Source organism: Phytophthora sojae, assembly GCF_000149755.1.
Source record: "Phytophthora sojae unplaced genomic scaffold PHYSOscaffold_28, whole genome shotgun sequence".
Taxonomy (NCBI): Eukaryota; Oomycota; class Peronosporomycetes; order Peronosporales; family Peronosporaceae; genus Phytophthora; species Phytophthora sojae.
Window position 1 is genome coordinate 1,257 of NW_009258142.1, and position 16,621 is coordinate 17,877.

At 55.7% G+C, this 16,621-nt stretch overlaps 3 protein-coding genes across 3 annotated transcripts; all 3 read left to right on the top strand.

Moving 5' to 3' along the window:
* Positions 1-2,104: 2,104 nt before the first annotated feature.
* On the top strand, positions 2,105-3,226 carry PHYSODRAFT_427048 (hypothetical protein; the record flags this gene model as incomplete). Its single annotated transcript, XM_009541650.1, has 2 exons — positions 2,105-2,299; positions 2,660-3,226. Coding segments are annotated over 2 exons (762 nt in total), but the record flags the coding sequence as incomplete, so codon positions are not given.
* A 1,586-nt stretch (positions 3,227-4,812) lies between these two features.
* Positions 4,813-5,517, top strand: PHYSODRAFT_343123 (hypothetical protein; the record flags this gene model as incomplete). The annotated part of the gene is made up of 1 exon (XM_009541651.1): positions 4,813-5,517. One exon carries the CDS (start codon positions 4,813-4,815, stop codon positions 5,515-5,517), a length of 705 nt encoding a protein of 234 aa, XP_009539946.1.
* Positions 5,518-13,735: 8,218 nt separating this feature from the next.
* Positions 13,736-14,673, top strand: PHYSODRAFT_536105 (hypothetical protein; the record flags this gene model as incomplete). The annotated part of the gene is given in 2 exon segments (XM_009541652.1): positions 13,736-13,962; positions 13,977-14,673. The coding sequence occupies 2 exon segments, from the start codon at positions 13,736-13,738 to the stop codon at positions 14,671-14,673; spliced, it is 924 nt and encodes a 307-aa protein (XP_009539947.1).
* Positions 14,674-16,621: the final 1,948 nt, after the last annotated feature.

The following is a 16,621-nucleotide window of genomic DNA, read 5'->3' on the forward strand; positions in this document are numbered from 1 at the left end:
TCGCTTCAGTTTCGATCGAAAGCAGTGTGCCATGCAGACTGATGAACACTTCAGTATCAAGGTGCCAATGGCGACGAACACGGATCTGTATCAGTTCCAGGCCAAACCTGCGGTGATTGCATCGGCACTCATTGCCACGTCGGGTAAGCAACGCTCTCTTCTGCTTTTACACAAACGTCTTGGGCATCCTAACGTTCGCATCTTGCATGATCTATCTAGGAGCCAAGCCATCCGTGAACTCGAACGCACTGCGTCTGTAAACCCGAAGGAGCCATTCTTCTGTACGGCATGCACGCTAGCGAAGTTTCACCGCTCGCCCTTCTATTCGAATAGAGTAGTTGACCATGCCACAGCACCATTGGAAAAGGTTCATACAGACATTTGTGGTCCTTTACCTGTGCCTAGCCTTACTGGTTGCCGTTACTTCGTGATCTTTATCGATGATTATTCCCGATTCATGTTCACATATCCGATAAAAAACCGGAGTCGTCTCTATGAGTGCTATGAAGACTTCAGAAAGAAAGCCTTGAACATCTTTAGACACGACATCAGTGTGCTTGAGTGGCGTCCGTGTGCTATCGAAGAACACGACATCCAGGTTCTCCAGGCAGATAATGCCAAGGAATACGAAAAGCTTGGATGTGAAATCTTCCGGAAGTACGGCACACACGGACAATTCACAAACGCGTACACTCCGCAACAGAACGGAGTTGCGAAACGTCGCATGAGAACTATCATGGAACGGGTACGGGCCCTACTGCTTGACGGTAAACTTCCGAAGCAACTCTGGGGAGAGTGTGTCTGCCATGTTACGACCTTGATCAACATGACCCCTAGCCCAAAGACTAACGGCCGTACACCCTATGAGCTCTGGTACAACCGGATTCCATCCATGCAGTATGTCGTGTAGGAAAACACGAGTTTACGAGTCCTCCCCCTATCAACCGAAGTCTCTAGGACGAGCCCTACCAACAACTCACGCCGTCTCCGAGGAGTCGGCGGTAGATTGTCGGGATAATAAACCTGAAGACCAGGTCCGATCCCTTATACGGGCTGGAATGTGCCTCCCTGTGTGTTGCGGGTCAGGTAGGTTTACCCTTCGTTAAAATATAAGAGCACCCTTAGCCACGAGCTACGGCTAGGACGCAATGTGTAATACGTGCTTTCGCACTAAACCGCTGTGGTCCCTCAGAAAGGAAGAGTACCAGGCCAATCGAAGCATCTTACAGGGGCGCCGGGGCGAAGCCTCGGCTAGAAGTCAAATACACTGGGGGGTCTTTGCCTCACACCCAGGCAAACGTACAACTGTACACGGAGGTCTCTAATACCTCCCAACACTCGGTCACCTACTCACTCTTGGCCTTACCAGGATGAACACTCGGTCAATGCACCTTATGCTCACCGGCAGACATACCCCGTGCAGCCGAGTGTATCCAGACCCTACGCTAAGCTAAGCGACTTACCATAGACGGACTTGACTCTTGTGTGGTTTGGGGAAAAAATTCTGCTCTGTTTAATTATTAGAGGTTGTCAGGCCTCTCCTATAGCTAACCCCTAAGGTCTATACAAATATCAAGTGTGGACCGAGCTTTCGAGCTGGACAAAACTTCGTTCTAAATCCGAACTCCTACTGCGCATAAAGTGTACCCACTATGAAACTTCAGAGGCCTCGGCAGGCGGTTTATTTTGACCCGCCGAGACCCTCCTGTCACTCCGTAGTATCTATCAATCATCTGGGCACTAAAGCGCGGGGAATGTGACCGACCAATCAGAGCCCTCGGTCAGCCATCACTCGCAAGCTCAAGGCAGTTAGACCTCGGTCGGAACTCGCCCGGCCGCAGTCATTTCCCGATCTCACAGCCCCGAGCCGTCCCAAGTGGTGAGTGCCGTGTTGCCTTCGTGCCTCTCTGCGTTCCGCCGCCATGCAGCCCTCTGGCGGTCCTGGCAGCGCGCCGCCCTTCACCTTCCCGGACCTTGGTCCAGTCGTCCAGGTGAGTCTTCGTGCGAGGTGCTTGAACGCTGTGCCTGATCTCTTCATCGTGTCTAACCGTCTTCAACTTGCTGCGGCTTGCTGTAGAACACTTCATTCCTCAGCCCGGCGGGGCACGTCGTCGACTCTTCTGCGCCAGCCTCGGAGGCCTCGGCGGCGTCAACTCCCGCCTCTGCGTCGGCAAGCGGGGCGCTTCGACGGCCCCAGGCTTCGGCTGCAGTTCCTGTAGCTTCAGCGCCAGGGTCTGGTGCTGGTAGCAGCGCCGGAGCTGCTCCGTCACCAACTCCCGTCTCTGCAGGAGCACGCGGGGTGACGGGCAGTCTCCAGGCCGCACCTTCGGTCGTCGCGCGCCAAGCTTCGGCTGCAAGCACCGGAGAGACTTCGGCTTCGAGTGCAGTGGCTCTGACGTTGCCAACTCCCGCTTTGCCGTCCGCTAGCGGGGCTTCGTCGGACCCTGCGTGTACTCAGCTGGTCCTCAGGTCCTCGCCCGACTCCAGTCCTCTGCACGATCCTTCGTCAAATACTGCGCACTTCTGCCGCACGGGTGACCCGCTGCCTGCAACTGCGCACGAGGCCTCGGGGCTTCCTCCGCGTTCTTCCGCACAGTGGTATGCTGCCGAAGACATCGTCCACCACGAGGTGCAGGCTGCGGTCGAAGAGCTTCGCGAGCACTCGCAACGACGCTTCGCAAACTTCGCTCAGCTGATGGTCGGCTTGGTGCGTCACCCTCCGCTTCGTGTCGACTACGAGCTGGACCAGAGGTTCGAGCGCGCTCAATCCCTCGGCGAGGTAGTCGAGGCTCTCAATCCTGACCCTTGCGGGCTGCTTATGGGCTGGGACGAAGAGATGCGCAAGCTTCGGCTCGAGGTTCAGTACTTCGAAAGGCGCGCTCAACACTTCGAGTTGCTGCTCAATCAGGAGACGGATCTCAAGAATCAGGCTCAGATCCTGTGTACTCGAGCCTCGTTCGAGCGCAACGAGCTCTTCGAGGTTGTCAAGTCGCTTCGCCACGAGCGCGACGCAGTTTGGCGCCAGCTGAGGAAGCACAACACTGCCATGGCTACGAACGACGAAACGATCGCTCTGCTGAGGTCACAGTGTGAGCGCTACGAGGCTTCGCTCAAGGCTTCGGACTCGTTTCTGGTGAAGGATCGTGAGCTCTTTAAGTCGGGTCTCCAAGAGTATAACCGCAACATGCGGCAACTCCGAAGCCTGCTCGTCAACCAAGCGCGTAGCCAACCGGAGGCTCAAGAACTCGTTCGTCGCATGGATGACAACGTCCTGCCCAGAGTATTCGATGCTTTCTTGGAGGTGTTCAACTCTGCGTACTCCGCTCTAAGTGTGGTTTCTGCAACTCCAAGTTCTCGTGAATCTTCGTTTCGTGCTGGCACTACTCGCCGTCGAGCTGCTGCTCCGGCTGATGCCCAAGCCGATGTCTCGATGGAGTCGGCTGAGTCAGGCAATGACTCGGATGACGAGTCGACCAGTCCTCGCCCAGTCAAGCGTTGTAAGCATGCTCATCACAAGTCTCGGGAGACGCAACAGACTGCGCGCGCGTCTTCTCGTACGTGTGTTGCATCTTAGCGAGCTACAAGACTCGGTCGTTCTCCTGTCAACCGGCAGGAGAGGGCTCGTGCTAGGTCAACTTCTCGTCCGTCGTCACCCGCGGCCCCAGTCGAGTCTGCGGCTCCACGGGCTCAACCTGTGGCGTCATAATCTTCGGCGGTTGGTTCGGCTGCTTCCAGCACAATTCCTCCGGCTTCTCCTCACCCTTCCGGGGCTTCTACTGCCCTCTTTTCCGACTCGTCAGAGGCTGAGGTCGAGTTCGAGACTTCGGATCGGAATGAGGAAGTTGAGGACAAGCGTTCTGCTGAGAGTTCGCCGTTCGAGGCTTCTGTCGTAATTCCGCCGCGTCGTGACGGGCGTCCAGTTCGTCCGGCTTCGACTACGTCTGCTCTCCGCTCCATGTCAGATGTTGAGCGTGAGAATGCACCAGATGACGATGTCATCGGCGACGTCACTGCACCAAGCGCTAGCGAGCCCTCGGCTCCGGCTTCTCCTCCACGTTTGCGTTCCCAAGGTTCGGCTGGCCGAGGCCGACAGCGCAATTCTCGTGTCCAAGTTGTGGCAACTCTCTCTGCGGCAAGTACGCCGAGATGTCAAGCTTCGCTCGGGCTTCTACCCCGCCAGCCCCAGTCCACGGGAAGCAACCCCTCGTTCGGGTGTCCCGCAAGCTGCCCGATACTGCGACTCCGTTCCTCGACCTTCCGTTCCAAGCATGTGGGGCCAAGCCGTGCTGGTGCATCATCCAGAACGTTCGGATGCCTCGGCCTATTGCTGGTGACGTGATGGTGGAGTGCTCGGTCAAGGGCATAGAGGAGTGGTCGGACTGAACAAATCCGAATCACCCATTCCAGAGGGTTCTCGCCAGCATGCCGGACGAGCCCTGCCTGTTCGAAGTTGAGGTGTTCATGCCGGTCGTTCCAATTTCAATTCGCGCCGAGGTTCGAGCGCTGTTGGTAAAGCTTTGGTGGTAGTTCACGGGTCGATCTGTCGGCCGTACCGAGTAGAATGACCTGGGCTTCTCATTGTTCGAGCGAGGGCATTGGATTTCGACGACTGCCGTGGAGCGTTTTCTCCAGGTTATGGCAGAGGCCTTCGGTGAGGACTCGCCTGAGTACTGCGCGATCCTGGCGGCGTGGGTCAAGTACAACCGCGAGCGCAACAACCGGGCGGACCGCCTGCGTCTGCAGATCCCGAAGCGCTGGTGACAGTGGTGCTTCCCAGACTTCGCTGGTCACATCTCGTGCGAGACCGAAACCATGCTCGAGCCTTCGGTGCTCCAGTATTCGTTCGAGAATTTGACGTGGGCTCCTAGGTCGGACGAATGGGTTTCGGAGTGCCTCGAGCTAGATGGACACCAGCCGTGGCGCAACTGTTGGGTGGATGTACCGTCCGAGCACCCGTACAACACAACCTGCGCTCCGTGCAACCCCAGGGTTCCACTTTTCGTTCCGCGTGGCATGACCGTTCGTGAAGTCGCGACAGCTATTACGGTCAACCCAATGCTGGACCCTCGCCGTGTTACGGCCCCGTGGGTGCGTGAGTTCACGAACTTCCACGGGCCTCCTTTCGGTCTGCAGGAGGAAGAGCAGCCGGTTGAAGACGAGGTCTCGGAAGAGGAGGAGGCCGAGGAGCTGATCGAAGAGATCGAGTCTCTGATTGCTGAAGCGTCTTTGGAAGAGGCTCAGGACGAGTCTCGCCGCGCCGCGGATGCTCAAGAGACTTCGGACGAAGCTACACAAGCGCTAGGAGCTCAAGATGCAGCAACGGCAACGCAGGACTCGGTTCAAGATCGCGTCGCGGCTTCGGAGGCCCCTGTTGAGGAGGCTCCAGCCAGCGAGACTCCGGCTGACGTGCCACGTTCGCCTCCAAGTGCTGCTGATCAAGCTGCCACGCAAGCCGAAGCTTCTCCGGCTGCGCGTCTCCGCGATTTGGTCAAGGTTGCCTCGTCTTCGGACGCCTAAGCTGCGTTCCAGTTCTCCATCGTTCCTTCATGTTTAGGTCGAGCTCGCGCGATGACTCCTCGTCCGACGAGGACGACAATGACAACATCGACTATGAAGATAGGTTGTTGGACAGCCCGAGCGATGAGTTGGCCCGTCAAGTGCGCGAAGTAAGTGAGATGGAGCGACTGAGTTCGACTCCTCGGCTCGAGATTGCTACACACCGGCCGCTTGCGCAGATCAAGAATTTCTCAGGGGCCCGCAATCGGACTGAAAACTCTATGCAGCGGCTCCGAGCTTTCGTCTATGGGATGAAGGGAACGCACACCCCGCCAAACGAGTGGTGCATGGCTTTCGAGCTGAGCCTTCGGGACGGTGCCCATCACTGGTACCGTCAACTCCCGAAGAGGACTAAGCGTCAGTGGAAGCGACTGAGCGATGCGTTTATCAAGTATTACTGCTCGCAGTTTAGCCAGTCCGCGAAGGCTCGCTACTACTCTGCGAAGCGCGAGTCCTCGGAACACCTTTGTGACTACCTCAACCGACTGAATGGTTATGCTCGTAATGCTGGCCTTCAGTTCGAGAGTGGTGGTCGCGATGCGAAGGACCATGTGCAGCGGTTCCTCGAGACGTGCGGTGACCGAAGCCTCGAACGCCGGCTTTGCCACGTCCGGGTGAAGGACATTCACGAACTCGAGGACATGATCAACGACATCTTGAAGTCTGAAGCGCGTGGGCAGTCGCGCGAGACCTCGTCTCACTACTCGCGCAGTCGAGACCAACCGCGTCGTCGTGATGACCGTCGCCACGAAGCTTCGCGTGACAGTAACCGTCGCGACCGCGACCGTGGTTACGAACGTCGCCGCGAAGATTCCCGCCGCCGCGATGACTCGCGCCATGTTCCGCGCATTTCACTAGCTGAAGCTTCGCTGTCAGACTTGGTCGCTGAACTGCAAGTGCGCGGTACCAAGGGTAGCGCTCGTCGCCACGTCGCACCCCGTACAGCGTCAGCGAGAGTGACGCCAGTGATTATCATTACTCCGAGAGCGATCCGAGTGATGGTGGCTACAGTGACGTTAGCAGCTCTGGTGAGGAAGGAGCTCACGTCGCTGCTGCCAATGAGCGCGAGCGACGCCAAGCAGCTGAAGGAACGTACGCGCGCCCTGACCAACGTCAACGCAAGGGTGGTTAACCCAGCCGAGGATTCGACCGGAGTAACCGCCACTCCGGCCGAGACAACCGTGATGCGTCAGTACGGACCGTGCGCAGCTTGTGGTGGAGTCGGGCATTCGGCTCACTACTGCTACCGCCGCTGCCGACTGTGCCAGCAGGTGCATGACATCGGCAAGTGCGAAGCACTTCAAGCCCTCAATTCGTACATCAAAACGAAGGCCGAGAAGAAGGACCTCTCGCCAGAGCTCCAAAGCCTAGTCTTCGGTGGCAATTTAAACTAGGCAGCTCGCCAACTGAAACTGGGTTGGTCCCAATCGGGCTGCCACAGTTAGCTGAGCCCGCGATTGATGCAGACTGTGTCTACGCATTCGTGGGCGAAAGCAAACGGCCGAACGACAAGGACAAGGAATGTGTGGAAACGACGGAAAATGAAAAGGAGAGAGGGGCAACCCTCGGTGGAGGTGTAACAAGTGAAATGAATGATGATGAAGATGATGAAGATGGCACCGAGGCTTGGGTCTCAAGTGCGGTGCAAGAAGGACGCCCTGGCCGAACGCCCAGTGTGGTGACGAAGTTACTCCCAGGTGAGAGGCTGGGGTGGTGGTCAGCGCAGAAGTTCGACACGAGAGCTCGGATGAGAGCTCTGGTCAAGGGCGCGGTGAATGACACGCGAACGAGGATTCTATTGGACACTGGCACGAATGTTAGTGTGGTATTCGAACGGTTCGCGAAGCAGTTGCGGTTGCGTGATATCCAAGGTCACGGCCGCTGTATGGAGGTTAAGGGTTTTACGAAAGGAACCATGACAACCGAGAGACGAACTCTCGTGACAGTAACCCTCGGCTGGAGCAGAGTGTGCGAATTTGAATTGTGGATTATGGATCATGGTGCTGGCGTGGAAGTAGTCCTCGGCACCGACTTCATGATTCCTGCAGGAGTGCGCTTGACTTGTTCCACGCGACCGCGAGGTTGCCGGACGAGGTGAGTATTCCACTCATTAAGACGCTGAACATGCTGAATGACCAAGGTGAAGGCCTGCACGTCAACGGTGGTCCGTCCGAGGATCTAACCATTGAGAGCCGAGAGTTCGCAGAGTACAGAGTACCGAGGCGTCAACCACCTCCGAATACACACGAGGTGTGGGTACGTCGCACGAAGTCTCTGTTGCCTATGGTAACGAAGTTTCGGCGAGGCAAGGTCGAGATAGTGCGGTTGACGAACGTGTCGAAACGTTTTACGGTTTGTCGTGCTCACTCGACGATGCTAATGTGGGTACCGGTTGGAGATCTCCCGAAGGCTGAAGGCTATGTTCGACTCAGTTCGGAACGATACGAGGACTGGCAGAAGTTGGCTTATGACCGAAGTCGGGGTGAAACGGTGTTCAAGCGTGAGTGTGATGCATATGCGGATTGGCTGGCCTCTCAGCCTTCGGCTGTGGAGCGACCGGAGTATGCAGTGCCGGCCGGAGTGTTACCCCGGTCACCCGAAGCCTCAGAGACGCACGGCCGCCAGCTGAGTTGTGACGAGCAGTGGGAACGTGAAATCGCTAAGCGTGAGGAGCAGGAGCAACATGCCACCGACGGCTCACCAGTGGGTGATGATCCGGTGGCGCTCCCTCCCGTGCACGTGGAAGCCGATGACACTAGTACCGAAGGTTCAATCGAGTCTGAGAGTGAAGGAGCTTCGGATGCCAGCACCGATGACGACGTCTCGGACCTAGGGGTGATAGCGAGCCAAGTGCCAGCCGAACCCTCTGACGTAGGAAGGCCGTTCAGACTGGGGTGACAGTGAACAGTGCCCGGGGTCCGAAGACTCAGTCCAAGATGAAGACTCGGTAGCAGTGCTAACGCGCAATTATCTGTCGGCCGCTGCCGCTGTTGAAGTTGAGGATGGAGAATGTGACGTCGAAGCTGACAATGCCCGAGCCGAACACTTGCCCAATGAGATCAACTTGGAAGATTACGCTCATGAACTAGCTTTCCTACCCGACCTTACTGAAGCCTCGGTCACGGAACTGGACTACTCGGCTGAGAATGTCCGGCACCCGGAACTGAGTAGAGGAAGGGCAGGATCGCTTAGTGAAGGTTCTGAAGAAACATGAGAAGATCATGATCTCTAGTGGCAATGCTCTACCACCGCCTGCGTACGGTGTAGTTTGCGACATCGATGTGCAGGGCCATGCCCCTATCAAGCAACGAACACGGAGGATTCCCCTCCGACACCTCAAGAAGCTTTACGAGCTCTTGCGAGGTTTGCTCAAGGCAGGTCTGATCGCGCCTCCAACAGCCCATGGTCGTCACCGATCGTGATTGTGCTGAAGAAGAATGGCGTAGATATCAGACTGTGCATTGATTACAAGATGGTGAACGCAGTCACCGCTATCATGGAGTATGCAATGCCCCTTGTGGATGATCTGCTCACAGACCTGGAGAAGTATCTGTGGTACTGCTCGCTTGATGCGGCGAGTGGATTCTGGACGATCATGATGACACAGAGGGCTCGTCAGATTTCTGGGTTTGTGTGTGCACTGGGTCACTTCGAATGGCTCAGAATGCCCTTTGGGCTTAAACATGCACCTATGATCTACCAACGAATGCTCGACAACGCTCTGTGGGGCTTTGTTCAACCGAAGGGTGGCTGGAAGCATTACGCGCGTCTGATGGCCGAAGCTGAAGCACGCGACCGTGAACTCGCCAACGCCTCGAACGAACAGTCACATGAAGAGTCGTCCGACCCGGACCAGTCGCCTACGAAGTTTGAAGCGGGACTTGGACTCGGATCGAGCGAAAGCTCGGTCTCGGAATTAATCAACAGTCCTATTGCGGACATGTTTGCGGACGGAGAGCCCGACGAGTCTTCGTTGGTACCGGTGTTTGAACGGCGCTCGTTTGTCGATGATATTTGCTTTGGTGGCGAGTCTTTCGATGCATGTCTTGCGACGCTCGATCGACTCCTCGCCCGGTTCGAAGAATGTCGGATCAGCATGAGTTTCATCAAGAGCATTTTCGTGCAGCCCAAGGTGGACTTCCTCTCTCACGAAGTGTCCCGGAGTGGTATTAGAGCGGACCCTAAGAAGTTGAAGGCTATCACCGAGCTGTCCTTTCCAAGGTCCAAGAAGGGAGTGCAAGCTTTGCTTGGCGCTCTGAACAACTACAGTCGCATCATACAGGACTTTGCTGTCTATGGTGCCGCGCTCTACCAGCTGTGAGACGAAGACTTCGCACCAGGGGGTGACCTCTCTGCAGCCAAGCGAAGCTTCGCGGCATTGCAACGAAAGGTCGGTGAGGCACCGGTCCTCCGACACTTCGACCGTGATCGAGAGGTCCATGTGACTCTGTTTGCAAATGAATGGGCAGTGAGCACCACGCTCATGCAGGAGCACGATGGCCTGATGCACCCGGTGCGGTTCTGCGGCCGAGTGCTCAAGGACGCCGAGAAGAACTACCACCCGGCGGAAAAGGAAGTACTGGTTTTGCTGCAGCTGTTGAAGGTGTGTTACACCCAGCTGGCTAGTCGGACCATACATGTCTACAGGCGGTTTTCGACGCTTGACTGGGTCCACAAGTCGAAGACACTCTTCGGACGTGCAACGCAATTTGCCGTCTTACTGTCTCCATGGAGTCTAGTGGTGCAACGAGTCAAGGAAAAGGATTGCGCTTTCGCGCAGCTTTTGCAGTCGACGATCACAAGCTTCGTTGACCTCGAAGACTCGTTGGCACCAGTGACCCCTCGAGCCAAAGGCTCGCCGAGTGTTCGGATGGATCCGCATTTGCTTTATGCACGGTTGCCACCTACCTACAGTGGCTACGTACTTTCGTTTGATGGCTCGGCAAAGACCGAGAAGCATGGTGGCTACGGCAGTTGCGCCTGGATACTATGGCGACTTCCTGAATGGAGTGTAGTGATCGCTGCGAGTGCGTATCTCGAGACCACGACTGTAAACCTCGTTGGGTACACCGGAATGAACAACGGGTCTCTGCCGCCCTAGAACATGGGGCCGAGGACTTAGTCATCGTCGGGGACTCGAGACTCGCAATCCAGCAATCCCTAGGGGTGATCGCTTGCCGTAAGGAGTCGCCGACGGCACAACTGAACAAGCACAAGGAACTGACCGCGAGACTTCGGTCCATGAAGTACCTACATGCTATATGAGAGTTCAATGCAGCTGCAGACTCTTTGGCGAGCGAAACCTTGGAGAAGAAGGTGTCGATGACGGTGAACAGCGAAGACCGAAAACGAGAGTTGATGTAATTGAATCGGATCCGAGAAGTGCTCTATGAACCGTCAGCCGAAGCCTCTGAAGCCTCTGGAGAAGTCGTAACGCGTCACGTGAACTCGATACGTGTGATGGATACGCGTGACAGTGACTGTAGTAAGGATTTTTCGATTTTGTACGGTATACTGTTGCCGCGGTAACGAGGCAACAAGCCCGCGCGCGTGCGAAACAAGTACGCTTTACCGATGAAACTTCGGGTGATGAACCAGAAGAGGGAACCGAAGGAGACGAAGCTAATGACATCAGCAACGAAGTGTCTAACGAACTTCCGGACCAGCCGAGACCTGACGCAACGGTGGCCGATGAACCGAGTGCTGACGACATCGACCCACTAGTTGTGCAGGAAGAACGGCGCAGGCGCATTGTCATAGCTCAAGATGAGGAACTCCGGTGGTCAAACCTCAAGACGGTGCTAAAGGGAGAAGAAGCGAAGCTTGCCTACAAAGCTGCACGCGAAACCTGGAAGATGGCTGACAAGTTCATGTTAAGCGAGGAGGGCTTGCTGTATTTCCTTGGTGCGAACCGTCGGTGGGGTCGCGACCGGACCGAGGAGACAACACTACGTTTAGTGGTCCCAACAACGATGGTTCAGGAGATCCTACAGAACTGTCATGACTCGTTGGAGGGCGGTCACCAAGGTATCGTCCGAACCTACCACCGAGTCAAGGCTGACTACTATTGGATTGGCTTATTCGCTGATGTGGAGACGCACGTACGTTCGTGTCCGGACTGTAGCTCAAGCAAGAGTCGCCCGCAGCTACGTGGGTACTCCCCAGGCAACATTCTGGCCGAGCGTCCGCTACAAATTGTCTCGATGGATTTTGTGATACCCCTACCGAAGACTCGGCGGGGCAATATCGCACTGCTACTGTTTCAGTGTGCGTTCACTGGATTCGTCATGGGCAAGGCGATGGCGGACACATTTGCACTCTGTGTAGCACAAGCATTCGAAGAGTGCGTGTACCGAAGGTCCGGAGCGCCGTCTCTGATCAGACATGACCGAGACCCGCGCTTCATGAGCGAGGTCTTCCAAACCTTCGCCGAGATGATGCAGTCGAGATCTAGGGCTACGTTGAGCTATCGGCCGCAGGCTAACGGCCAGCAGGAACGCTCGGTCAAGACCGTAATGCAATCGGTGCGAGTGTACGCGAAGGACCCGCTGCAACAAGACTGGGATGAGATTGTGGAGAAGTTGATCTTTGCGATTAACAACTCGCAGGACGCCACGAGGAAGGACACGCCTTTTTACTTGGTGCACGGATGGGACGCAAGGTCCACCCTCCGAGCAATGTCCTCATCACTGAAGCGAGGTGTCGGGCGACAGTCCGATGCGTTGGCGCGGTGACGAGAGGTCAACAGGCAACAGGAGGTTGCGTTGGAAATGGCTAAAGAGTACCAGGCAGTCGAGAAAGCTCGGCGTGCCCAAAAGCATAACGAGGTTTTGAGCCGAGTAGAACGTGCTGCGCTTCCACCTTCCGCGACTGGTGAAACCTCGGAAGATGATCCGACAGGTGCAGAAGGTGAGGGTGACACACCAGACCCCGCACCGAAGTCTCTCTTCCAGCCTGGTGATCGTGCGTGGCTTTACATGGAACGCGTCAAGCCAGGATTGACCAAGAAGTTGGCTCATCGATGGCATGGTCCCTTCCGCATCAAGCAGAAGGTTGACGAGTATGCGTACGAATTGGATTTGCCTGACAAGAGTGGTTACCGGTTCTACCCGGTAGTGCATGTGCCCCGGTTGAAGGCGGTGAACGAGTTTGGCGATCGGCCGAAGGCTCGACTTGCTGCTGAAGTAACCGAGGAGACGCGACTGGATTTCGACGAGGAGTTACTCCCGGAGGATAGTTGGGAACCCGACCACCTGGCAGGCGAGTATGAGGTTGAAGCCATCTTGGATGACCGAATTCCGCTCTCGACGAGCACTGAGCGAGCCGTCCGAGAGGTCAAGGTGAAGTGGGTCGGCTATGACGAACCCTCGTGGGAGCCCGCGTCGAATCTGTCTTGCGGCGGACTGCTGTATGACTATCTACGCGAGAAACGACGCGACCGAAGGTTGCAAATGGTCCAAGTCGCTGACGAGGACAAGTTGCATCCCTCTCACCATGATGAACTGCCGGCAGGGCTACGCAGCTTGCCCCAGCAGAAGAAACAAGTTACTGCGGGAAGAAGATTGTATATTTGTATGTTGAAGTGGACAAGACTTTACGAAGTGGAGATCACAACTGGGGAAACTATGGAGAACAGCTGAAGAAGGACAAACGACTACTGAATTGCATGGGCGAGCTAGTTATACTACGAACGAACTGTCTGAATACCCTGATCTCGCCCCGGTGCCCCTGTAAGAGGCTTCGATTGGCCTGGTACCCTTCCTTTCTGAGGGACCACAGAGGTTTAGTGCGAAAGCATGTATTACACATTGCATCCTAGCCGTAGCTCGTGGCTAAGGGTGCTCTTATATTTTAACGAAGGGTAAACCTACCTGACCCGCAACACACAGGGAGGCACATTCCAGCCCGTATAAGGGATCGGACCTGGTCTTCAGGTTTATTATCCCGACAATCTACGCCGACTCCTCGGAGACGGCGTGTGTTGTTGGTAGGGCTCGTCCTAGAGACTTCGGTTGATAGGGGGAGGACTCGTAAACTCGTGTTTTCCTACACGACAACTGGTGCCGCGACCCGGGACTGGTGTGACCGATTGTGTGTTGTGGTCTGTGTAGGTTTTGCCCAACGAGCATTGAGGAGAGAAGAAATGAAGAAGAGAAGAAGAAACAAGAACAAGAACAAGATGGAGAAAGGATTCAAGTCAGCGGTACCAGCTACGCCGGTGAAGTCGGGACGAGGATCGCCCGAAGGTTCGTCAACGATCGCGAGTGACTTAACGTCTCGGTTGTCGACGATCTCCGAAAGGTCGGTCAGTTTCGAAGAGTCGGCCGACGAAGATCCGGACGCCAAGGATGACATGATGATGGACTATGGTGACCTGGAGGAGAAGACTCCAGCGACGACGCAGGAGTTCGGAGATGAAGAAATGCGATGCTGTCCGCGGGACGTAGCGGAGGCTCGCGCTCCTTGTCCCGGAACCTCGTCGCGGAATTTGATGAAGTGGCGAAACCCGACCATGCGGATGACGACTTTGAGGATGGCACCAAGCCCTCGGCTTCGAAGGCTCTGGTGCAGGTTACTAAGGGTCCTCAAGAATCCTGCGGAAGTCGGCCCGCTATGAACACTCCAGCTGCGAACAAGGTGCTCGGCAGAATGCTCGAGCAGATGGTGGAGTCGAGCGAATGGATATGGCAGTTCAATCCCGAGATGACGCGTCAACCGACTTGGGCTGAGCTGAAGGAGGAGTTGCAACACCCTGTTGAGTCGACCTCGGTTACTCAGGTGGCCGAGGACACGGTGTCCCTCCTACGAGCGATGGGCTGCGAGCCAAGGACTCGTCCGTCCGAAGTCTCGAACAATAGTTGGACGCCGGGTCTCGCCGGCAAGGAGCTGCATAAGTGGAAGAGGAAGCTTCGCCTGAGCTTCGGGGAGTCGGACCTGACTCTGGGACGCCCCCCCCGAGTGCCCGCCCCGCGAGGGAGAACGCTGATCCTTCGAAGATCCCACTGCCACAGACACCCAAGAAGTCCGCCGAGCGGTCAAATCAAAGCCAAGCGACGGACGGAGTGTTCTCCGCCAAGACCGAAGGTTCGCCGTACTTCCAAGACTCGCACATGGTGACTCCTAGGTCGAGCCGACCGTATTGCGCGTGAGTCCGAAGGTTCGCGACGCAAGCGGAGCACGCAACGAAGCTCCACGCGACGCTTACGCCGCCGGTTTACACAAGCCTCGGCTAGAAGTCAAATACACTGGGGGGTCCTTGCCTCACACCCAGTCAAACGTACAACTGTACACGGAGGTCTCTAATACCTCCCAACACTCGGCCACCTACTCACTCTTGGCCTTACCAGGATGAACACTCGGTCAATGCACCTTATGCTCACCGGCAGACATACCCCGTGCAGCCGAGTGTATCCAGACCCTACGCTAAGCTAAGCGACTTACCATAGACGGACTTGACTCTTGTGTGGTTTGGGGGAAAAATTCTGCTCTGTTTAATTATTAGAGGTTGTCAGGCCTCTCCTATAGCTAACCCCTAAGGTCTATACAAATATCAAGTGTGGACCGAGCTTTCGAGCTGGACAAAACTTCGTTCTAAATCCGAACTCCTACTGCGCATAAAGTGTACCCACTATGAAACTTCAGAGGCCTCGGCAGGCGGTTTATTTTGACCCGCCGAGACCCTCCTGTCACTCCGTAGTATCTATCAATCATCTGGGCACTAAAGCGCGGGGAATGTGACCGACCAATCAGAGCCCTCGGTCAGCCATCACTCGCAAGCTCAAGGCAGTTAGACCTCGGTCGGAACTCGCCCGGCCGCAGTCATTTCCCGATCTCACAAGTACATGAAGGTGTTTGGGTGTAGCGCGTACGTTCATATTGCAGAGCAATACCGCGACAAGCTCGATGCTCGAGCACGGCTGTGCATGTATCTAGGCGTCCCCGACCACAAGAAGGGCGATCGCTTAACCCTTCTAGCCCCAGACCTTATTCTGTATCCTACAGAATCAACATTAGACTTGATTAAATTATACTTCAAAACCTGTCAAAGATTTGCTGTTGGAAGCCCTTCCGCATCTTGCGGTCAAGCGCTGGGTACATTGTGCACAGAGCAGCTACGAAAGTGAACAAAACATGCTCAATATATCCACCATATGCCGAAATGGCGAGCTTCTATTGGTCGTGGCGAGCGTAGAGCACGCTCAAAACCTGCTACATGGTAATACCTTGCAAGGCTGCTAAGGCAGCATACTTCGGCTCCAGCCACCCATCTTCAGCACGTCGCGATAAACGCGGAGGAAGAAATTGCCCACTTCCTAACTGACGTAGGGAGGAGGAACTGGGCGAATTCTTCCATGTGATTGACATTAGCGCATCATTAGATTTCTTTAGCCCACCTAACAAGCTTGTTACGATTGTCTCTCTAACAACACTAGGGAGCTTGCATGCTCAATAGCCCGTAATGACACGCACTACACACGGTTCCTCTTGTACGAAACAGGACAATATATGATATTCATGCCAACGTCTACTTCTTCCTTTACATGCGCACGCTCTTCAATGTTCGCGCCAGCCGTGGGTCATCTTCGCCATTTTGGCAGCCTCCGCTTTCTCTGTAGCCTCCGGCACTGCCGCTTCATTCCTGCCGCTTTTATCGGTAGCCTCCGTCGTAGCCTCTGTCCCTTCTTCTGTAATCTCCGGTGTAACCTCATCACGCGGAGAGCTTCTTCTGTAGCATCCGCCGTAGCATCTACCGCTTCTTCTGTAGTCTCCGGTGTAGCCACACCATGAGGAGCGCTTCTTCTGTAGCCTCTTGAGTAGCCACTGCATCAGCTACAATATAGCGGTAGACCCGGCTGTAGCCGGCTTCGTAGGAACCGATGAGGTTGTGCGCTGACTCCGCAATCGATCTGCCAATCGGGCCACACGCGAGAGCTCATAGCGTCGTCTGGGTCGGATCACCAGGTCTGGTAATCAACATCGCAACGTAGAATCAATATACCACTAGTACAATGTTACAGAGCAAAGTACACGCTCTCGCTTACCTTTAGATCACAATGGCGCTCAT